The sequence below is a fragment of the Malus domestica genome, chromosome 09 (assembly GCF_042453785.1).
Source record: "Malus domestica chromosome 09, GDT2T_hap1".
Taxonomy (NCBI): Eukaryota; Viridiplantae; Streptophyta; class Magnoliopsida; order Rosales; family Rosaceae; genus Malus; species Malus domestica.
Genome location: NC_091669.1, coordinates 32,003,821 through 32,026,349, shown reverse-complemented (window position 1 = coordinate 32,026,349; position 22,529 = coordinate 32,003,821). Strand labels below are relative to the sequence as shown.

The window sequence follows — 22,529 nt, the reverse complement described above, 5'->3', positions numbered from 1 at the left end:
AATTGTTTCATCAGGAATTTGATTTTGATTCCCCACCATTTTAGCTTCGGCTTAATTCAATTTCTCCAAATTTAATTACAATTACGTGAACAAGCCCTTAGCTAGTTAACTAAATTGACATTACAGGACTTTCTCACACAATGACACCGGAACCAGACGTAGATGTCCGTCCCACTTCGTGAGAGGAAGTCCGACGCGAATGTTACAAGTCCTGCATAACCATTTTGTTGTTGCAGAGAAGATTTCAACCCCAACACTCATGCCGGAAGGTTACGACGAATTAAGAAACAGAGAGAAGAGGAACGGGGGCTGCTGATTCTCAATTCCAGGGAGAATAGCACTGATAGAGTAATGTTTGTTGAGCAAAACAAATAGACAGAGAAATGGATCAAACATCTACACAATTTAATCTACAGCTCTGTCATCTGTTAAAAGTTAAAAAGTGTGACTACTTGATACGATGATCAACTTGGTCATCTAAAATTTGGACAAACATAACTTACCGTACAAGAAACAAGGCTCAAGATTTGTGCTACATGGTACAAATCGCATCGCCGTCATTTCCCAGTTGCATCTGTAACCTAAATCCTAATCTGCATATGTATTTCATCAGTTTCATGCTGGATTAGATCGTATATACAGATCAATGTGTCACCGATCAAACTTCATAACGATGCTCTGCAGAGGGTTTCCAGGAAGCAGGAAGAATTGCAAGCTCCATTTTAACTGTAGTTTATAGGCAGATCAACTCTTGGTCGCACCTTTCGCGAATTCTCAACACATGCCTTATATGGCTGGTGAACGGCATTTCCCTGCTGTTGTACATTTAGTCACTTTCGAGATCGCTATTTACAAAGTGACTTTCCAGGAAACCTAGCTTGGACATAATGAAAGCTGAGGTAACATTATTTGTCACGTCCTTCACTACAATTTTCACCAACGAATAACTCAATCAAGGACATATGCACCGAGCTCACTAGAATTCTGTATACACACATCTAGGTTCAGTTGCCCGGCTGCGGTGAGAAAACAAAATGGAACCAGAAGAAAGTCCATTGGGTGAAATCCTTCCACCCTGCCCGGAAAGTTTTCTGCCACTGATTTTAATCTGAGAGAACTGCTTCCACGTATTGATACAAGGTCATACGCAAACCTTTCCCCTGAAGAAATTGGTCTGATTGAAGTTATCATGATTGTGTTTCCAATACTTTCTGTACCCTTGTTGAGTAGAAAGAGAGCGCCATCCTCCTCTGCTTGAAGAACAAGAAATTGTTCGTTTATCCCCAGTGAGACAGCTAAAGGGGTGTTGTACCTGAAACGCCTTCCAGAATCCCAATGCTTACTGCTGAAATGCAGTGACAACTGTTCAAATGAGCTTACAAAGCTGCAGTCTGGAAGTGGGCATGGACATGGTGCATAGATGCATGTTTCTTCATGGTCAATATTCTTCATGTAATCCACTATTTCCTCACACCCATACTCTCTGTTGCGACACGGTGTTCTGACTGATTCAACTACTAGTTCAATGTCACCACACACACTGTCCTTATTCCCAACAAAGACTAGCATATTTTCCTGTAGAAACATATTAACGAAGATTATTTACAACAAGATGATGCGGGACAAAACAGTTAAAGATTCAAAATTGGTAACATAACTGTTACTGACGTATTGATTTACTTGTGTAACCAAGACATCCTAGTAAACAGAACTCTCATTATATTTTTTTCTGTCTTTTCTTCTCTCTTTAAAGCACATTGGGTTAGGACCCAAAATTTATCACTTTGATTACCAAACATTGCAAATATCACAACGGTTTCCTGTTACACTTACACTAACCTTGGGAAGAGAACTCTATCAAGGGATTCACCTTTATAGGAAATGACAGAGCAAGACAATGGACAGAAAATAAATTTAAATCTTCTATTTCTATTGTTGTTTCCTTTTTCGCTTCTTTTCCTCAAACTTTTCATAGCAGGATGATCTGTTATTGATTGCTTTTCTCACATTCAGGGTTATCTGCTAGTTCACTACTACGTACTTGAAACACATAAAGGGAAAATACTACAACAACAACAACAACAACAAAGCCTTTTCCCACTAAGTGGAGTCGGCTATATGAATCCTAGAACGCCATTGCGCTCGGTTTTGTGTCATGTCCTCCGTTAGATCCAAGTACTCAAGTCTTTTCCTGGGGTCTCTTCCAAAGGTTTCCTAGGTCTTCCTCTACCCCTTCGGCCCTGAACCTCTGTCCCGTAGTCACATTTTCGAACCGGAGCGTCAGTAGACCTTCTTTGCACATGTCCAAACCACCGGAACCGATTTTCTCTCATATTTCCTTCAATTTTGGCTACTCCTACTTTACCTCGGATATCCTCATTCCCAATCTTATCCTTTCTCGTGTGCCCATACATCCCACGAAGCATCCTAATCTCCGCTACACCCATTTTGTGTACGTGTTGATGCTTCACTGCCCAACATTCTGTGCCATACAACATCGCTGGCCTTATTGCCGTCCTATAAAATTTTCCCTTGAGCTTCAGTGGCCTACGACAGTCACACAACACGCCGGATGCACTTTTACACTTCATCCATCCAGCTTGTATTCTATGGTTGAGATCTTCATCTAAATCTCCGTTCTCTTGCAAGATAGATCCTAGGTAGCGAAAACAGTCACTTTTTGTGATCTTCGCTAGATTGCTCCGGTCATTAGTGTGGATAAGTATATAAATGGATAGAGATAGGAAAGCAAACACAAGATGTACGTGGTTCACCCAGATTGGCTACGTCCACGGAATAGAGGAGTTCTCATTAATTGTGAAGGGTTTACACAAGTACATAGGTTCAAGCTCTCCTTTAGTGAGTACAAGTGAATGATTTAGTACAAATTACATTAGGAAATATTGTGGGAGAATGATCTCGTAACCACGAAACTTCTAAGTACCGGAGTGTGGTATCGTCTTGACTTGCCTTATCTGTCTCATAGGTAGATGTGGCATCTTCTCTGGAAGTACTCTTCCTCCATCCAGGGGTGGTATCTGTAACTGGTGGAGATGCACAAGGTAATGTATCAATTTCACTTGAAGCTTACTTGTAGTTTCAGGCTTGGTCAAGCGCGATACAAACCATGTAGTAGGAGTCCCCCAAGTCGCCGAGCTAGGGGATCTGCTGAAAGAGGTGACAGACAAGGTAAGCAATCAGAGCTCCGGCTGATTGTTCACATTCTCCCTATCTTGCAGGCAGCATGAAGGATAAAGAGAAGAAAAATGAGAAGAGATGATATGGGATACTTTTGCTTTTGAAGAAGTAACTTTCCACAGGCTTATTCTTGAACTGGGCTGGAGGGTTTTCTGGTTTCCTCCAGAGTATAAGGCCGACTGAAGAATTTGAGGGTCAAAACAAGTCCATCAAATCTAGAGTACGTTCGACCCTGCTGATATGGGATACTTTTGCTTTTGACAGAGTAGTGGATGTATCGGCACGTGTGCTGTTACGCTTGTCTCCACATGCTTCCTTGTATCCTTCTCACTTGCCCTATCTGTTCCTCAGGCAGATGCGGTATCTTTCCTGGAAGCATAAGATGTTGAAGATGAGTACTCGAGAGCAATGCCAGGTAAGTAATCAGATAAGGGGTTCCAGGCAGTCAGTTCCTGGCTGGAAGCTTGATTCCAAGTGCTGACTGATTGCTCTTTCTCCTTGTCTTGCAGGTAAGAACAAGGCCAAAGGAAAAGACAGGGAAAAAGCATGATATGGGATACTCTTGCTTTTAACCCTGATGATATGAGATATTCTTGCTCTAGTATAGCTTGTTTACAGAGGTGTTATCGGGGGGAAAGAAAGCTGAATATTTCGAAAGGCTTCGTTGGGAGTGCCCTCTCAGATAAGAGGAAGGGTTGAGCATTTTTGCAGGTTTGTCTGTCCGTTGGGGATGGAGGTCGACATATATAGGTGTCTCCCTAACATCAAGTAATAATGCTATTCCTTTACCCTGCTTGGTCATAGCACGGTAGTGGGAACTGCCAGCTTCACATGTTTTAACTCTGTCATAGCACTTTGAAAAAGTGGTCTGTGGTATCTGGAAAGCTGATGTTGCGTGTGAAGATTACAGACAAGCTTTATCCAAGGAGATCCAGCTCTTGAAGTTGGGAAAGTGGTGCCTCTTCGGTTTTCGAACAAGCAATCCTGTCGGGGATCTGGCTCTCGAGATTCGGAGAACGATGCCTCTTCGATTTTTGAGAAAGCAATCCTGCTGGGGGTCTGGCTCTCGAGATTCGGCGAGCGGTGTCTCTTCGATTTTTGAGAAAGTAATCATGTTGGAAGTCTGGCTCTCGAGATTCGGAGGGCGGTGCCTCTTCGATTTTGGAGCAAGCAATCTTGTTGGGAGTGTTTTCTCGAATGTGAGTAAAGGTTGGGCATGTTTGCTAGTCTACCTTGCCACGAAGCACAGAGGTTGACACACCGGGACTTTCCAATTATCCAGCAGTGGTACTGTTCCTTTACCCTTGTGGGTAATAATATGGTAGCTAGACCTTCAAAATTTATGTGTCTAAACTTTGTTAGTGTTGTTTCTTTGCTATTCTTTTACCCTTCTTGGTCAGAGCGATGTAGTGGGAGCTGCAAGCTTCACGTGTCTCAACTTTGTCAGAGAACTTTGGCAAAGTTATCTGTGGTACCCATGAGCTACTGTTGCGTGTGGGAAGTGGGTGATTGAACAGTACGATTCATGTGCTTTCTACTTCGCCAGAAATCTTCGACAGAATGCCCATAATTTCCGCAAAGCTGAGTGTGCGTGTGACAGGTACTGACAAGGCTGGAAAAGTAGGTGCCTCTTCGATTTCTGAGATCGGCCCTCGTGGTCTCTGAGCAGCCCAGCTTTTGAGAAAGCAAGCCTCTTCGATTTCTGAGATCGGCCTTCGTGGTCTTTGAGCAGCCCAGCTTTTGAGAAAGCAAACGCCTCTTCGATTTCTGAGATCGACCCTCGTGGTCTCTGAGCAGCCCAGCTTTTGAGAAAGCAAACGCCTCTTCGATTTCTGAGCAGGCGCCTCTTCGATTTCTGAAGCTTCGTCGAGTGCAGATTTTTATAGGGGCTGACATTAAGTTCCAAAGCACACTTGAATATCCACCAGTAGAAGCTCCATTCTTGCACTTCTAAGATCTTGATTTGTCCGACCTCTTCTCTTTTCAACACCTTTGAAAATGTCTGGCCCCTCCGACCGTCGTTTTGACTTGAACCTTGTTGAAGAGGCAGCCCCGCCTTCTCCAGACAACATATGGCGCCCATCCTTCGTCTCCCCTACTGGTCCTCTTACCGTTGGGGATTCCGTGATGAAGAATGATATGACCGCTGCGGTAGTGGCCAGGAACCTTCTCACTCCCAAAGATAACAGACTACTTTCCAAACGGTCTGATGAGTTGGCTGTTAAGGATTCTCTGGCTCTCAGTGTTCAGTGTGCAGGTTCTGTGTCTAATATGGCCCAACGCCTATTTGCTCGAACCCGCCAAGTTGAATCATTGGCGGCTGAAGTGATGAGTCTCAAACAGGAGATTAGAGGGCTCAAGCATGAGAATAAACAGTTGCACCGGCTCGCACATGACTATGCTACAAACATGAAGAGGAAGCTTGACCAGATGAAGGAATCTGATGGTCAGGTTTTACTTGATCGTCAGAGATTTGTGGGTTTATTCCAAAGGCATTTATTGCCTTCGTCTTCTGGGGCTGTACCGCGTAATGAAGCTCCAAATGATCAACCTCTGATGTCTCCTCCTTCTAGGGTTCTGTCCAGTACTGAGGCTCCGAATGATCCCCCTCCGGTGCCTTCTCTTTCTGGGGCTCTACCGACTGCTGAGACTTCTCCTAAGCAACCTTTGTGAAGGCTCCCTCTTGTTTGTTTATTTTGACTCAAGTATATGTACATATTTGTAACTTATCGGGGATATCAATAAATAAGCTTTCCTTCATTTCAACGTATTGTGTTAAATACACCAAAGCCTTCTTCGCTAAGTTCTTTGAATTTTCTTTTGTTGAAGCTTGTATGTTGAAGTTTTGTGAGTGGAGCATGTAGGTTGAGGTAGTGTTCCCTTAATTTCCCGAGTGAGGAAAACTTCTCGGTTGGAGACTTGGAAAATCCAAGTCACTGAGTGGGATCGGCTATATGAATCTTAGAACGCCATTGTGTTCTGTCCTGTTTCATGTCCTTCGTTAGATCCAAGTACTCTAAGTCTTTTCTTAGGGTCTCTTCCAAAGTTTTCCTAGGTCTTCCTCTACCCCTTCGGCCCTGAACCTCTGTCCCATAGTCGCATCTTCTAATCGGAGCGTCAGTAGGCCTTCTTTGCACATGTCCAAACCACCGTAACCGATTTTCTCTCATCTTTCCTTCAATTTCGGCTACTCCTACTTTACCCCGGATATCCTCATTCCTAATCTTATCCTTTCTCGTGTGCCCACACATCCAACGAAGCATCCTCATCTCCGCTACACCCATTGTGTACGTGTTGATGCTTCACCGCCCAACATTCTGTGCCATACAGCATCGCCGGCCTTATTGCCGTCCTATAAAATTTTCCCTTGAGCTTCAATGGCATACGGCGGTCACACAACACGCCGGATGCACTCTTCCACTTCATCCATCCAGCTTGTATTCTATGGTTAAGATCTCCATCTAATTCTCCGTTCTTTTGCAAGATAGATCCTAGGTAACGAAAACGGTCGCTCTTTGGTATTTCTTGATCTCCGATCCTCACCCCTAACTCGTTTTGGCCTCCATTTGCACTGAACTTGCACTCCATATATTCTGTCTTTGATCGGCTTAGGCGAAGACCTTTAGATTCCAACACGTCTCTCCAAAGGTTAAGCTTTGCATTTACCCCTTCCTGAGTTTCATCTATCAACACTATATCGTCTGCGAAAAGCATACACCAAGGAATATCATCTTGAATATGTCCTGTTAACTCATCCATTACCAACGCAAAAAGGTAAGGACTTAAGGATGAGCCTTGATGTAATCCTACAGTTATGGGAAAGCTTTCGGTTTGTCCTTCATGAGTTCTTACGGCAGTCTTTGCTCCTTCATACATATCCTGTATAGCTTGGATATATGCTACTCGTACTCCTTTCTTCTCTAAAATCCTCCAAAGAATGTCTCTTGGGACCCTATCATACGCTTTTTCCAAATCTATAAAGACCATGTGTAAATCCTTTTTCTCATCTCTATATCTTTCCATCAATCTTCGTAAGAGATAGATTGCCTCCATGGTTGAGCGCCCTGGCATGAACCCGAATTGGTTGTCCGAAACCCGTGTCTCTTGATTGCCTCCATGGTTGAGCGCCCTAGCATGAACCCGAATTGGTTGTCCGAAACCCGTGTCTCTTGCCTCAATCTATGCTCAATGAGTCTCTCCCAGAGCTTCATTGTATGACTCATTAGCTTAATACCCCTATAGTTCATGCAATTTTGTACATCGCCCTTATTCTTGTAGATAGGCACCAAAGTGCTCGTTCGCCACTCATTTGGCATCTTCTTCGTTTTCAAAATCCTATTGAAAAGGTCAGTGAGCCATGTTATACCTATCTCTCCCAAAACTTTCCACACTTCGATTGGTATATCGTCTGGGCCTACTGCTTTTCTATGCTTCATCTTCTTCAAAGCTACAACCACTTCTTCCTTCCGGATTCTACGATAAAAAGAGTAGTTTCTACACTCTTCTGAGTTACTCAACTCCCCTAAAGAAGCACTCCTTTCATGTCCTTCATTGAAAAGATTATGAAAATAACCTTTCCATCTGTCTTTAACCGCGTTCTCTGTAGCAAGAACCTTTCCATCCTCATCCTTGATGCACCTCACTTGGTTTAGGTCCCTTGTCTTCTTTTCCCTTGCTCTAGCTAGTTTATAGATATCCAACTCTCCTTCTTTGGTATCTAGTCGCTTATACATATCGTCATAAGCCGCTAACTTAGCTTCTCTCACAGCTTTCTTCGCCTCTTGCTTCGCTTTTCTATACCTTTCACCATTTTCATCGGTCCTATCCTTGTATAAGGCTTTACAACATTCCTTCTTAGCCTTCACCTTTGTTTGTACCTCATTCCACCACCAAGATTCCTTTTGGTGTGGGGCAAAGCCCTTGGACTCTCCTAATACCTCTTTTGCTACTTTTCGAATACAACTAGCCATGGAATCCCACATTTGGTTAGCTTCCCCCTCTCTATCCCACACACACTGGGAAAATACTACAAAAGCTTAAAAATGACAAACAAACAAAATCATCATATCCAAGAGTAGACATGGAATATGTAAGGAATAAGTGAAAAAGCAGTGAATTTATGACCTCCTCTTAAGTAATTTCACCATTCTGCTCTACATAAGCACATTGTAAATATTTATGTCATTTTCTTTCCCTACAGTTAATAAGAGTATTAATTGAGCGCAGTGGCGTTCTAAGAGAAGACTTGGCGCAAAAACCAGCGCAGTGCCGTTCTAGGATTCATACAACCGACCACGCTTAGTGGGATTAAGGCTTTGTTGTTGTTGTACAGTTAATAAGTGAATTACCAGATGGTGCAACAACAAAATGAAAATGAGAAACCTCATTAAGAGGCAGTCCCAAAAACAAGTATGAGTTTTTGCGGGTTCATAATCTGTCGAGGGAAGATATGTTGGTAAACAATTACAACAGAAGAAAGAGTTTTTATTTTGGTAAGTACATGAATTCATTAAGAGACTCGGGGACAAGGCAAACCCAGGAAGCAAGAACAAAAGAACAACAACAAAGGGGTAGCAAAAAACAAACCTACCTGCTAGAGCAGCTAATGCAAAAAAGCCAAAAGACAGACATGAGAAAGGAGAAACCAATCACCACAGCTAACCAACCAACCAAACCAAGGAAAATAAGCCCAACAAGGAGAGCATCATGCCCAACCCCATTGTTGGACAACAAGCATAATCTATCCATCATTACCTTGTTCTCCTTATGCTCAAGGAGAGTATCATCCTCAACCCCATGAATTGTACTGCATGCTGGTGGTGGCCGATCCAATTGGCCCATAAACTCACAAGAATCCAGATCAAGACACCTCTCCTTACACACCACCTGCAAAGGAGCAACAAGCATTGAGAACTCAATATATGGCTTTGTATCAAACTTTCCAAATGTAAATGTACCTCCCCGCATCCATAGCCACCAAGCTCTCTTTCCCGCTTCTCCCTTTCAGTAATCTCGTCCTCACCCCATGAAGATAAGGATGGAACAAGGGCAGGGGCCAATGCACCATTCTCCTCAACAGAGATGCTTTCATAATAAAAGAGCTGAGAAAACATAAGATTTCAGAAAATACTGTTTGGTTTGTACCAATAACTAAGATGAATTCAATTTTAGGAGTATTTTACCTGGAGAAACAAAAGACAGCCACCCACCGCACGTTGCTTCCCTTGACGAAAACGAGATACCTCGCAAACTAGCCGGTCAAGTAAGAATTTCCCCCAATTGTACTGATGGACAACATCCATATTTGTCAAAAAGTGAAGGAATGAAGGGCTAACATCCAGCCTTGCTGTTGGGGACAAAAGCGTGCCCAGTGCATAGAGGACAAACGATCTCTTAAATTCCTCTCCTGCTTCAGGTTCTGCCAACCTCTCCTCTAGGAGTCTGACTGAAATACCATGATTTGTAGCATCATAACCGTGCCGCAAATCCGCAATCAAGTCATCAGACCCTGAGTTTACCACATCCTTCCCACTAGCTGCTAATCCCATCACAAGCTCCACATTTTTTGGTGTTATAGGAATACGCTCACCACAAATCTCCAAGCTACGTCGTGTAGTGTTAAACCTCTCCAGGAGCCAAAGACACAAGCTGCGGCGGAGAGTTCGGCATCTGAGGTCAAGAAGGCTCCCAAATCCCATGCTTTTCACTGCAGCCTTCTGTTCATTTGTCAGACGTTGTATCACATTGAATAAGCGGCCAGGAGAACATCTTGTGACTAGTGTAGCCTGCATTGTCAAAGCTAAAGATTCAGCCGGTCCAAAGAACAAATAAACAACTGTCACAAGAAAACAAAAGATACCTGTTTTCTTGGCTTAGGGGTGCGGGTTGGAGCTGCACTCAAGTAGTTATCCCACACTTCACGAGCACGCCTTGTGTATTTTTCTTTCTCATCAAGGCTCATAGACTTCCATGCATCTGAAGCTGCCTTCGTGGCCTGAAATAAAAGGTCATGATTTCTAAATATATTTTAATTGCACTATGAAAGTAGATTAGGCGCTGCCAAACATTTGGAGAGTAAAGAGAATGAGACTCACAGCTTTAAGGCCAGAGGATTCAGGATGGGAAGCGCTGTATTCCTTGATGAAATCCCGACTATAAAAGTTGGTTTCGACATTTGCCATCAATATGTGGAGAAGAAGGCATACAGTAATATGAAAGGAATTTAAGTTACAGAAACTGATTGTTACCTAAAATACACCCATGAGCATGCAGGACGAGGAGTGGTAACTTGCTTCTTCTTCTTCCATTTGGTCTTCCCTTGTAACACAACATTTTCTTCAGCACTTACCATCATAACATCTCCTTCACTTGGCACCTGGGGATTTGGATTTAGAAAAGAAGCATAAAATAAAATAAAACAAGCAAGCCAGCAATTTGAGCTAGTGAAGATCTTCTATATAGGAAAACTAATACAATAAGAACAAAAGAAAATGGTACAGCGGTAAATGTGTTTCTTTTATAGGCAAACCAATACACAGAAAATTTCAACTGAATACTAAGTTGCTTTCTTTTGTGGACAAAACAGTAGTTGCCACTTTTTTTTCAGTTGGACCATATGAAGCAGTGATTCATCACATCCGGGTACGGCGACATTTCCGATTCTCCACCGATTCGCGTCGACTCACGAATCATGAAACAGCTACTTCCAATACGCAGCGGGTTTGACCTGCTCTGCTTTCATTCTTGCCCTTGTCTTTCTTAGGAGCTCTGAAAGTCGAATCGTATTGTAGCGCCGTCCCTGTCCCTGTACCTGTATCTGTGCTTCATAGCTTGGACCACTTAAGTTTAATGTATTCATTTAGTTTAGGTCACAAACATTTAGATTAAGTCACAACTTTCATTCTAGATTTACGTTTTTGTCCATGCCTTTGTTAAAAAAATGTCCTGAATTTGCTACTACTATTAACCCTAAATATAAAAATGTTGAGTATTTAAATTTAAAAAAATGTTACATTTAGTAGGTAATCTCAGTTATCCCATATAACGGGTCACTTTCCACAAAGATTTGGATGCACCTTATAAAAAACTACATGCATGTATGTCTCTCTGTGTCTAAGTTTGTGAGTACCTGAGTTATTAGTTCTACTTCCAGAAGGTTTCATACATGGTAGGTAGTTGGCCAGAGACATCATACACTATGTGAAATAGGCTGCTTTTACAAGTATTGTGCTGTGTTTTAAGTTTAGGTGCAAGAATTGTGGGTCTTGAATATGCACAATAAAAAATTGTTCCTACATCATTTATGCATTACTCTGCTCCACCCCCACAACATGTTTCCATAAGCAGCAGCTCTACCAATCATTTCATAATTATGAATAAGCAAGACACGAAGCAAGGACCAATTGATTCCTGAGAACTACCACTACACTGCATTGCAGCCCAGCCAGACCCTAGGGCTATGCAAACGATAAGTTTGTTCGAAAATCTATCAACCCATTCTTTGCTGAATGGAATATATGTCTTTCTTATAAAGCACCATGATTCACCATACGATAAGCAGCCATTGTGCTTCAACAGACAGCAGTTCAACGCTAACTAAACAGCAAACTATAAGTAGCCATAACGCTCTTCAGTAATAAGTCCGAGGCTCTAGAAACAGTTCGATCAGCGAAAACTAAACAGCAACCTCAGCCACCGAGAATTAAACTCTTAAAAGGAAATAAACAAGATTCCTCAAGTGTTTAACATTATAAATATCAAACCTTTTTTTCTCTTTTTCTAGGCACCTTATGGTTTTCAAAGTTACGCATTGCGATATTGTTTTCCCTTTGTTTCTATAACGTAATCACAACTCTTAGATTTCTTTCAAAAATTCAAAATTGAAACTTTACAGAATATAGGATGCTTCAATTCAGAAATCAGTGGTATAGCAAGAGGTACGTAAACCCCATCAAAACCCATCGCTCAAAGTAATCAGATTTCAATCTCTAATCATTATAAATTCTCTTTCCGCTTAATCTAACTACATCAAACAATTGAATTCACATATCAATCAAACTATCCAAACAGTGCGTGCCCAAATGCATGAGGGTTACCAGAAGTGCTTTTCTGGGTCTCATTCCATTGCAAAAACTGCAATTATACATTCATCAATAAGTAACGAACCCAAAATCATCACACACACAATCAATACGTAATAAAATTTTGCGGAGTTTGAGAAGCCGTACTATTTTCGGAGATTTTCGGAGATTTGCAGCCTGCGGTTGAGGTCAAGGGGCGAACTGGGAAGGAGAATTCAAAAAAGCTAGGGTTTCGAGAAAGTAACGAGAGATTGCTGAATGCCAGTGGGAATCGAACGAGAAAGAAACAAACTGGATTTTCGCTATGGAGTTTCGTTTTCCTTTCACATTTAGCAGGTGAGTAACTAGTCTTCTTTTTATTCTTTTTTTTTTTCTTTCCTTTAACAGAATGATATTTGCTTTTTAGATTTTGTCTTTAAAATAAAAACTGGTTAATTTAGATCCTTGAATTGAATAAAAAGGTAGACAATTGGTTCTTACAGTTAACTACCGTATTATTTTTTGAGAGAAAATAGGGTATTCATTGATTCGATAATGATATAAGCGTACAAAAAGAGAATATAGTGTATTAAAGGATTTCAATAAAAATTTTGCTGGGAACTTCAATCCGGTCGAAAGAAAAAATAATGTCTCACACTAAGAAAATTACAAAGCTATGCTATCCTTGAACATAAGATCAGTGATTACATCAAGAGGTTCCTTAAACCACACCATTTGTTAATCCAAAAATAAACCCAATCTAGCCAATCCGTGTGCAATCTTGTTAGCCTCCCTTTTAGTAAAAGTCAGCCTTATGTGGGGAATCGAACGCAAGTTGTGTCGAGCATCATTCACCAAATATCCAAAGGAGACATATCATCCTCTGTATTACGTTGTAGCGCCGTAAGAACCAACTATGCATCTCCTTCGAACTCCACTGATGCGGCATGCACATCTCGTGCAAACATTACTGTTGAACGAGCTGCCATCATCTCAGCCATCAAAGGCGAAGAAACTCCAGCTTGCTTGAGTGCCATCGCTGCCACAAACTCTCCCATTTCATCTCTGAACACCACGCCCACTCCTCCTGTTTCGCCATTTTCCTCCAACGCCCCATCGAAATTGCATTTCAACCCCCCAACCTCAGGCTTCTTCCACTTCTTTGCAGTAACTTGCTTTATTGCCATTTTCTTTCCGTGCCATTTTTTGTATTTATGCGACCAAGCTTGAATGCTACGATGGATATCCATTGGCTGCTGTGAGACTCCACTCCAATAAAAGGAGTTGTGTTCCTACCAAATACTCCAAATGAGCATCAAAACCATATCAAAGCTCTCCCTAGCCATTGCGTGAGTCCGAAAATAGGGAAGGGGAAGGATCTTATCCCTCTTGTTCATGTCTTGTCTAGTCCCCTTCGTTTAAAAAGTTGTTTCTATTTCTACATCTGTTTCTTTCTCACTTTCCCCCATTTCTTCCGTATCTAAGGTTTCTAAGGTTTCTAAGGTTTCTAAGGTTTCTTTCAGTTTCTTGGTAATAATGGATGACAGTATTCTACCTAAATAGTAGACATAGGTAATAAATAAGATAATACTGAAGTTTCGAGCTATTAAACTTCTCAATTCTGACACAAGGTCTAATAAGTACATTAGATCTAATAGAATTATTTAGCTGTATCTAGCCTAATACCAACCCATTTCATGAATAAAATGTGACAAATTTCACAAAACATACATGAGGCATCCGTGATGAATCTCCATTTTAACAGATTCGCCCTTGTTGGTAATGCATCCATATAACTCCGTCATACACAAATTTTAACTTTTTCCTAGTACACAAGCCCTCCATGAAGCTTTCCACAAGAATTTTGTTTCAGGTCCCAAAGAAGACCCCCTCGGTTCATTTCCTGTTACCTCCTCACAAGTACGTGCCAAATGGAACCACTTCGTGTAGGGAACTTCCGTACTATTTTTCAAAAAAAAAAGTTTTATGTATGAAATTTCGTTAGTTTGATGATACGGCCACATGTGGGTCCCATATATCCAATTATACGAGCCATGTGGGATCCACATGTGCCATTATCTAACTAACAAATTTGTTTTACATAACCACCAAGACCAATTGTAAATGTTTTGTTATATTCAATGATCTAAATTAACAAATTTATAGGATCCAATCATACCAACTCACATGCATTGGATCCCATTAAAACTTTGAAATTAAGCGAGTTTAGGCAAATACTACTAGAATAAGTGACCTCCTGAAAGGCTGAAAGTCCTCGTGTTGCATCCCCACCCCTTTTGTTCAAAAAATAAAATAAAAATCAACAAAATTTTTAATTCAAAGACGAATATTGCCACTTTTTTTTTTTTTTTGTCAAACGATAGATTTTGTTAGATTAGCCACCAACGGGATTTGAACCCACGTCATCATGCAAGGGCTCAACACATTTCCACCACTATGGTAAATGGTCACTTGCGAATATTGCCACTGAGAGAGAACAATCTGCAAGCACATAGACCTTTATGTGCTAATCGGCTGCATGTGTTTTTAAGTGAAAATCATATTTTTCATGTTTTTTTTTTATTTGGCTTTGATTCGAAATCAACTACGGCCACTTAGTACTACTATCTAGTGGTTTTCTTTTTCACTTGAAAGTAAGAGGTCTTAGATTCGATTCTCACCAAAGACAATTTTTAACCTAATTATTGCTAACCTATTGTGAGGCTAAGTTATTCATCTCTCTTAGTGTAGACAATATCGTTTATTCAAAAAAAAAATTGAAATCAATTATGAAAATATGCCTTGTTATTAGTGTAATTGGTTGATTTTTGAAAATCATTACATTTCATATTATTCTTAATCGTGTTAGTATCTTAAAAAGCTCAACAAGAAAGTAATCGATGGCCATGTTAATTGTTGTACCACTTCCACTCGAAAATTGAAGAGAGATCAAGTAATAAAGTGCAAAGGCATAACCGCCTACTAGTATATGTGTCTAGTTGATGAGTTCTGTAAGTCTTCCTATACTCATTTCTCTTAGTGTTTGTCTTAGTTGGAAGCTCGAGGACTTTTCGAGCGGTGAGTTTTGCTTCACTAAATCCTACATCCGGTGTTCACATTTTATTTGTTTATATAAGTGCATGTGTAAGATATTTTTGTATGTTATATGAGTGAAAATTAAACTAGTACTCATCCCAAGACTTTCAGATTCCCTTTCTATTCCATTAATAAAGAATAAGAAATTAAAGGCACATAGTTTAATATCTTAATAGATAGCATGTCAGATTTTTACTCATGCATCTCGAGTTCGAAATTTGATAATGGTTACACAACACTGAAATCTAAGTGGTAATCAATGGAGCACATTACCAAATTAAACTAAAGGAACAAGAGGCTTTTATCCACCCGCATTTAAGGAATTTCAACCCATTTTTCCACTTTCAGGTAAAAAATCATAAGTTCGAATCTAGCAAATAACGCATTTGAAACTAATTTATTCCCCGGCCTTCTAATGTAAATATATCATTATATATCATTAGATGGGAATAAAAAGAATTTTTTTTACCCAAAAAATAAATAAAACATAACCAATTCTCAACCATATTTATCTTCAATCTTAATACAAACAATGGTGCTTTGTTTCTGTTGTCCGGATTTCTACTTCATCGGTTCTTTTTTACATGGGACATGGTTTTCAGGCATACTGCTGCTGGTCCTAATCACAGATTCACAGAACCGAAAAATAATACAGAAAAGAACCAACAACTCAGCGACTTATTGCATGCATGTACATATCGAGAGGCATAACCGGTGGGTGTGGGTGTGGGTGTGGGTGTGACCGCGGGCACAGTCAGTAACAAGAAATGAAGTCCATAAGAAGAAAAGGCCATCTTCAGTAACATTTAGAAACATTAAAAACAGCGGATCCAACAGTTCAGAGTGATATCGGTATTTTGAGGATACGCCCTTACGACCAATGGTTTAAGTAAAACCATGCTATTCATTTTATACGACAGCCTTTGGTATGGGGCGGATTAGGCCATAGTAAGTTTGAGGGGGGGCTTACCTTTATGCCATATGCGGAGATCCATCTTGAGGCTGCCACCATTTTCGAAAAAACCACATGGGATTATCAAGTGATCTGTCGAAGAAGGGTTGCTAACCTGGCCAGGAATGCTCTTTGCGAAAGACTGAAGTCTGAGACTACTTCCCTTTCCATTCTTGGTTCGAGCAAGAAGATCATAGTAGAAGCCTCCCATGAAGCTGGGTTGAATACAACTAATCGACACTATATTTCCAAGACTTTCTTCCACGTTGTCGAGGATAAATAATGTGCCATCGTTCTGTTCTTGAAGAGTATGGGATTTTTCCCTGTGAAATAACGTGATGGAAAAAACACAGTTGTACCGGAAGCGCGTTGCAGAGTTTACATGATTACTGCTGAAGTGTTGGTACAACTGCTTGCTTGGAGAGACAAAGTTGCATCCTGACTGGGGGCATGAACAAGGTGAAAATATACATGCCTTTTCATGTTCATTTTTCTTGTTGTAAGTCATCGACTCTTTGCAGCCATGCTTGATGTTTTGACATGAAACTCTTATTGCTTCCAGAACGTTCTCAATGGCTCGGCAACGATTATAACCAATGGGCCAGGAGCAGGTGGGACATTTATTTTTACTCTTGGTGCAGCAAGAGGAGCAAGCTATATGCCCGTTTTCACACTGAATTCCAGAAAAGCATTTAAAAGTTAGAGGTTTGATTAATTAACTTAAAAAGCCTCGTTTGGTATAAAGGATTGTATTGGACCAAGGTACTATTTTCAACGTTTGTTTAAGGAAGAAATGGAAGGTCCAACTTGGAGGTAGAAGATGGATTGCTTAGTAGAAAACTTATCCATTCCAATCCCCTCCAAAACGGTAGGATTAGAAGAGAGAAGCTTCCTGCATGCCTAATCCCCTCAAGGTGAAAATTCATTCTCCTCTACCTTCAAAATGCCTTGAATTTAGAGGATTCTCAATTCCAATCCAATACTAATGACCAAACGAGGCCTAAGGCATGAATTATGTGCCTGGAAGGGATATCAAGAGCGAAATAGATACAAATAAACTAAGCCTCTTTGGTTCAATTTTACATAAGCAAAGTAGCACTGTCACCCTATGATACTTATATTACTCAGTTTATGTACTCTTATATATCTTGCACTGGCAAATAGAGAGAGAGAGAGAGAGAGAGAGAGAGAGAGAGAGAGAGAGAGAGAGGAAGAAGAAGAAGAAGAAGAAGAATATTTAAGACAGAAAACCAGAACAAAGAACCCACAGAACAACTAACTAGCAATCTCTATAAAATTAAGAGTCACCGAAAACTAAAAATAACAGGCTACCACAACAAGAATCTAGGACACAACTTTCCAATTGGACAGTACAACAGAAAAGGATAGTCTATAGGTTCTGGAGAACCTAAGCCCATAAAGCTGCCCAAATTCAGACTCTCACACACAAATTATCCACCTCCTCCCCGCTAAACATGGTCAAAATATCACATATATGTCTTTCAACCCAAAGTACCACAACACACTTCCCTTGAAAAAAAAAAAAGAGATACCTCTCACACTAAAAGCAGCTGATGAACGTGGAATCATTCAACTAAAATCAGCCTCCCCGAACATCCTAGACTACAAAGACAATGAAACAGGACAAGGATGAAGCAAATGGTCCAAATCCAGACCCACTTTTACGCATAGCACACCAATAATTAGAGCTTGCTCAAGTAATTTAAGACAATACAGGCTATTAAGGAAGTTACCACTATTCCTAATGCTTTTGCGCTTACGACACCTTTCTTCTTCCTTTGCAGAAAAGCTTTCCTGTGTTTTCATGAATTTTTAAGCCGCATATAGCATAATTGAATGCATTTGGGTCATGTCATGCCCATCGTTAATTCAGGTTCCAGATCCAAAGTGGACCCCAAAGTTACTGTACTTGTGTCCTAAAGTTATGAAAACATGTAACTAATAACTGACCACAATAAAAGATTAGGGTCTTTTTTTATTACCAAAAACTTCAGAGGTCAGAAATCCATTTGTTTACAGCAACCCAAACAAAACAAGATCAAATAAAAACTAGCCATAGGAACAAAAGAAAAGAGAAGCACCAAATAAAATAGCTGTCTTCCAATCTAGCAACAAGGTAGGCAAACTCACACCCCTATAATCATTAGACACTGAGACCCGAAGAGGTGATAAAATTAACACCAATCAGATGCCCAAAGAGAGGAGTGCATCTAGATTCCAGAATGCTGCTTTTATTTTTACATCAAAATAGAGCAGTTTTATTAATGATGAGAATTATTATTCAGGCTCCAAGCTTTCTACTAACCAACTCGGAGAAAGAAGATTACTCTTTGCCAAGTCAACGGATCTTTAATGTGCAAAGACGCTACGAGTGTCTTTTAACCCCAGATGAAGCTTTAAGCAAAGTTATTAGTCAAAACCTTGGAATTGCTCAACTTCTAACCAAAACCACCCAACTCTCAGACATGCTAAGCCTCAAACCAAGGGCAACGTGTGGCATGGTGGTGTGGTTCAAGCCAAGGAGGAGTCTTTGTTTGTAAGGAGACCAGTTAGACTAATGAGGAGTCCCTGATGAAGTTTGGCTGTGTTGTACTTTTATGCGCAAACGGAATCGAATTCTAACAAAGTACCAATATCAATGTCATAGGTGAAAGCTAAAACAAACAATCTCAAACTAACACGAGATTTACGTGGTTCGGCGTAAAGCCTATGTCTACGGGCGAAGCACTGCAAGGAATTTCACTAAACAAACGGAGATTACAAAAGAGTATTTAAACTCTCACAACCCAAATCGCCCAAATTACAAACCCTAAACCAAACGCGTAGAGAACTCAAAACAAATGGAGAAGATTCTCCCAAATTGCTCTCTAACTCACAAACTCACAAATTGACTCTCACCAAATTGCCACACGAACGAGTCACACAAAATACACTAACCCTAAGGTCCTATTTATAGTGCATAGTACTTAGGTTACAATAGGAATCCTAATAGGAAATAAATCCAAATCCTAATCAAATAGGTAATTAACAAAATCTCTCCACCAAGGAAACTAACTAAGAAGTTAAAACCAAACCCAAATAGGACACCAAAACCAAATAGGTAACACAAACCTAATTTATCGCATCATTCTAATTTTGAGCCAAAAACCCAACAGGTTGCAGATCATAATCTTGGAGGAGTTTTAGAGAGGGTGCTGTTTTAGACCAAGTAGTGTCCTTTTACTAGGCAAACGTACATATTGACTAATAGACAACAAACAAGTATAAAAACAAGTTGCTTCAAAAAGGTACGTGATAAATTTATCGAAAAACACCTTGAAAATTACTACAACTTTATTGCATCACTAATCACCATGGGAGGTCCCATAATCAATTCACAATAAACCACGAATTTGGATGCAGTTAGTTGTCTTGAGACTAAGTTATTTGGATCTTTCCTTGGGGGGTAATCTTTGTCCCTTATCATTTTGGGATCCGTGTTAGCAAAAATTAGGTTCTCATTACAAAAACCAAAGGAGAATGGTCGGGCATAAAACTTGGAAACTTAGGGAAGAGAAATACAGCTTTACTGGGAAAGTGGCTGACTTTCCTTAAAGAGCAACACTCTTGTGCGCATCAGTCAATGACAGTAAATAAGGAGCTCATGCCAATGTCCTTTGAAGTACCCCTCTCAGGGGTATCCTTTTCTCTCTCTATTCTAAAGTTTGTGGTAGGTAGACTTTTATAAGCATTAACCCCCTAAACCATATTGCCGCAAGCACTTACCTAAGAACACTAAGAAACTACATCAATACAAATGACGATCCTAAATCAAATTCAATCAGGATTGAATTATAGGATGTTCTAAGTTTCAGCACATAAACAAGACATTTAAATTAGCCCCCAAACCATATCGCCGCAAGAGCTAACCTCAAAACAATGAAAAAACTACATCACTACATTCAAAATCCCCGATCGAATTCAACCGGAATTGAATTGTTGACGATTCTAAATCCTAGCAGACAAATCACGAGAATTTCCTAATCTGATACACGAATCAAAGCAAACAAACGAAGGGCTCATATAAAATCGCAGACAATAGATTCTCAGTGCAGACCCAACATGAGAAACGAAAAGGGCTACCAATTCAAATCTGGGAGAGAGCATACCTGGTAGACAGGGACCGTCAAGGGCTCACAGCAAATGAAACAATCAAGGACGTCTGAGTCGGTTAGGGTGAAGACAACAGAGGCATCGATGGCGGTGGCGGGGGCGGGGGCGGGGGCGGGGGCGGGGGCGGGTGAGATGGAAGGAGGAGCCTCTTGGACTCCGGCGGCGGTGGCGGTGGATGCAAGGCTGCCCGAAGCAGAACCTACTTGACGGTCGTTGTCTCTTGCGAGGTACTGGGCAAGAGAACGAACGAGAAGCCGCCGCGGAATGCGTGGTGGTGATTGGGGTGAGATGGTAATTTCAGCTGCTTCTTCCTCTTCATCACTTTCGTCGCTGTCTCCGGTGTCGGCGTCTTCATTTCCAGGACTTTCTTCGTCGTCGTCTTCTTCTACATCGTTTTCGCTCTCACTATCATCTTCTTCTGCGGATACTCGTTCATCTTCTTCCTCGACGATCTGTAGCTGTTGTGGTGGTTCTGGTGGCGGCGGCGGCGGTTGTACGATTCTGGTGGGGGTGCTGGCGGAGGTGGATGCGTTAAATCGACGAGAATTCAGACCGTTCAGACGAGGCCTTTTGTGCCTGGGGCTGCGGGATCCCTCGCCTTCTCCGTCGTCATCTCCGCCTAACGAGAATCTCGCCATTCCTCTCTCTCAGTCTCACTCTCCCCAATAAAATAAGAGAAATTTAGAAATATGCCAATTTGAGCAGCACTTATTAAAACTACCCCCCTTTCGGCACGCAACTTGAGTTCGAAAAATCTTTTTTACATCGTAGCGCGATACGCTACAGATTCTATTAATCGCAAGCGTCGCACCCTTTTAAAAATCTTTTAAATATACGACGTTTATTTACAATCTTGCTCTAAGTTCCTTTATCTTTTACTTTAGATTAATTCATAATGTTTAATTTTTTTTGCCGATTTCTTCTTTTGTTAGACCCTTTATTTCTCGCGGGCGCTATGCACCCCTAATTTTTTTTTTTAAATATACGATGTTTATTTGTAATCTTGCTTTAACTCATAATTTTTTGCTTTAGAATTCATAATGTGTAATTTCTCTACCGATTTCTTCTTTTGTTTTATACTGGTAGCATTCTTTCTCGTTCTTTTTCCTCCCAAATTATATTGTACATGTAAAAGCATAATTAAAATCACTGAAAAAATTGTTGAACTCTTATGCCTATTAAAACTAAGAATGATACAAACCTAATCAAAGGGTGTAAAGAAAATTAAAAATCCCACCAATTGAATAAAAAAAATAAAATACATCAACCAACGAAGATACAAACCTAATCAAAGTGTGCAAATCCCCGAGATGCTTTGGTGCATTCCTTATCCTATATTGTCGCTACAGTCCTTAGTGTCCTTGGTGAATTGACGGTCCCTCATCATCTTTTTTCTCGACATCCCTCTTCCCCTTTGTATCTTCCTTGAGCTAAAGATTAAAGCAGAAACTGAAACCCTGATCATTCCCAAACATGCAATTGGAAACTGAATACAAAGAAAACATGAAATTAGAGGACCATACAGAATTGGGCTGTGGATTGGACAACACTAACACCATAGTTAGGACTTCTGGACCTTGTAATTGTAATATAAGTATGTGCGTACCTTTCTGCATGGCAAGAAGATAGTGATGAAGCACTCTAATTCTGCAATTTAGCATCTTGATGACACTGTGAATTCCTGTAAGATGAGCAGCCACTGCACACAACCCAGGTTGTATTAGTTTGTATCACAAATATAAACCTTTCTTATAACTGGATGATCCGCTAAAATGATCGAAACTATCCTTCCCATTGAAAGTATAAACGATCTGCTAGCAACCTAAAATCCCAAAAACACGTCAATAAAAAACTCAAACTTTGAAGCGATTTCATAAATGGACGTGGGAGTTTGAAAACTGATTGGAACTGCTATGCAGTTTGAACAAACATGCTGGACGTCGTTATTCTTTCCCCCACGTAATTACTTTTTGTTCTTTTCTTTCCCCCACGTAATTACTTTTTGTTCTTTTTATTTTTAATCTTGTTTTGTTTCTAATTTTTGTTATTGC

At 40.5% G+C, this 22,529-nt stretch overlaps 2 protein-coding genes across 4 annotated transcripts; both read right to left on the bottom strand.

Moving 5' to 3' along the window:
* Positions 1–384: 384 nt before the first annotated feature.
* LOC103429377 (uncharacterized) lies at positions 385–12,617 on the bottom strand. 3 transcript variants are annotated; one of them, XM_008367530.4, is made up of 9 exons: positions 12,426–12,617; positions 12,294–12,330; positions 10,446–10,573; positions 10,293–10,350; positions 10,058–10,192; positions 9,381–9,983; positions 9,156–9,299; positions 8,953–9,084; positions 385–1,575 (listed from the first exon to the last, which is right to left on the bottom strand). In XM_008367530.4, the coding sequence occupies exons 2-9, from the start codon at positions 12,315–12,317 to the stop codon at positions 949–951; spliced, it is 1,851 nt and encodes a 616-aa protein (XP_008365752.3). In that variant the 5' UTR covers positions 12,318–12,330; positions 12,426–12,617; the 3' UTR covers positions 385–948. The 3 variants fall into 3 exon arrangements, with proteins under 3 accessions (XP_008365752.3, XP_070660685.1, XP_070660686.1); XM_070804585.1 differs by lacking the exon at positions 385–1,575 and adding an exon at positions 8,323–8,392 and having other exon boundaries at positions 12,426–12,605; XM_070804584.1 differs by lacking the exon at positions 12,294–12,330 and having other exon boundaries at positions 12,426–12,613.
* A 3,219-nt stretch (positions 12,618–15,836) lies between these two features.
* On the bottom strand, positions 15,837–21,194 carry LOC103444341 (putative E3 ubiquitin-protein ligase SINA-like 6). The gene is made up of 2 exons (XM_029108574.2): positions 20,475–21,194; positions 15,837–16,978 (listed from the first exon to the last, which is right to left on the bottom strand). Exons 1-2 carry the CDS (start codon positions 21,114–21,116, stop codon positions 16,292–16,294), a joined length of 1,329 nt encoding a protein of 442 aa, XP_028964407.2. The 5' UTR covers positions 21,117–21,194; the 3' UTR covers positions 15,837–16,291.
* Positions 21,195–22,529: the final 1,335 nt, after the last annotated feature.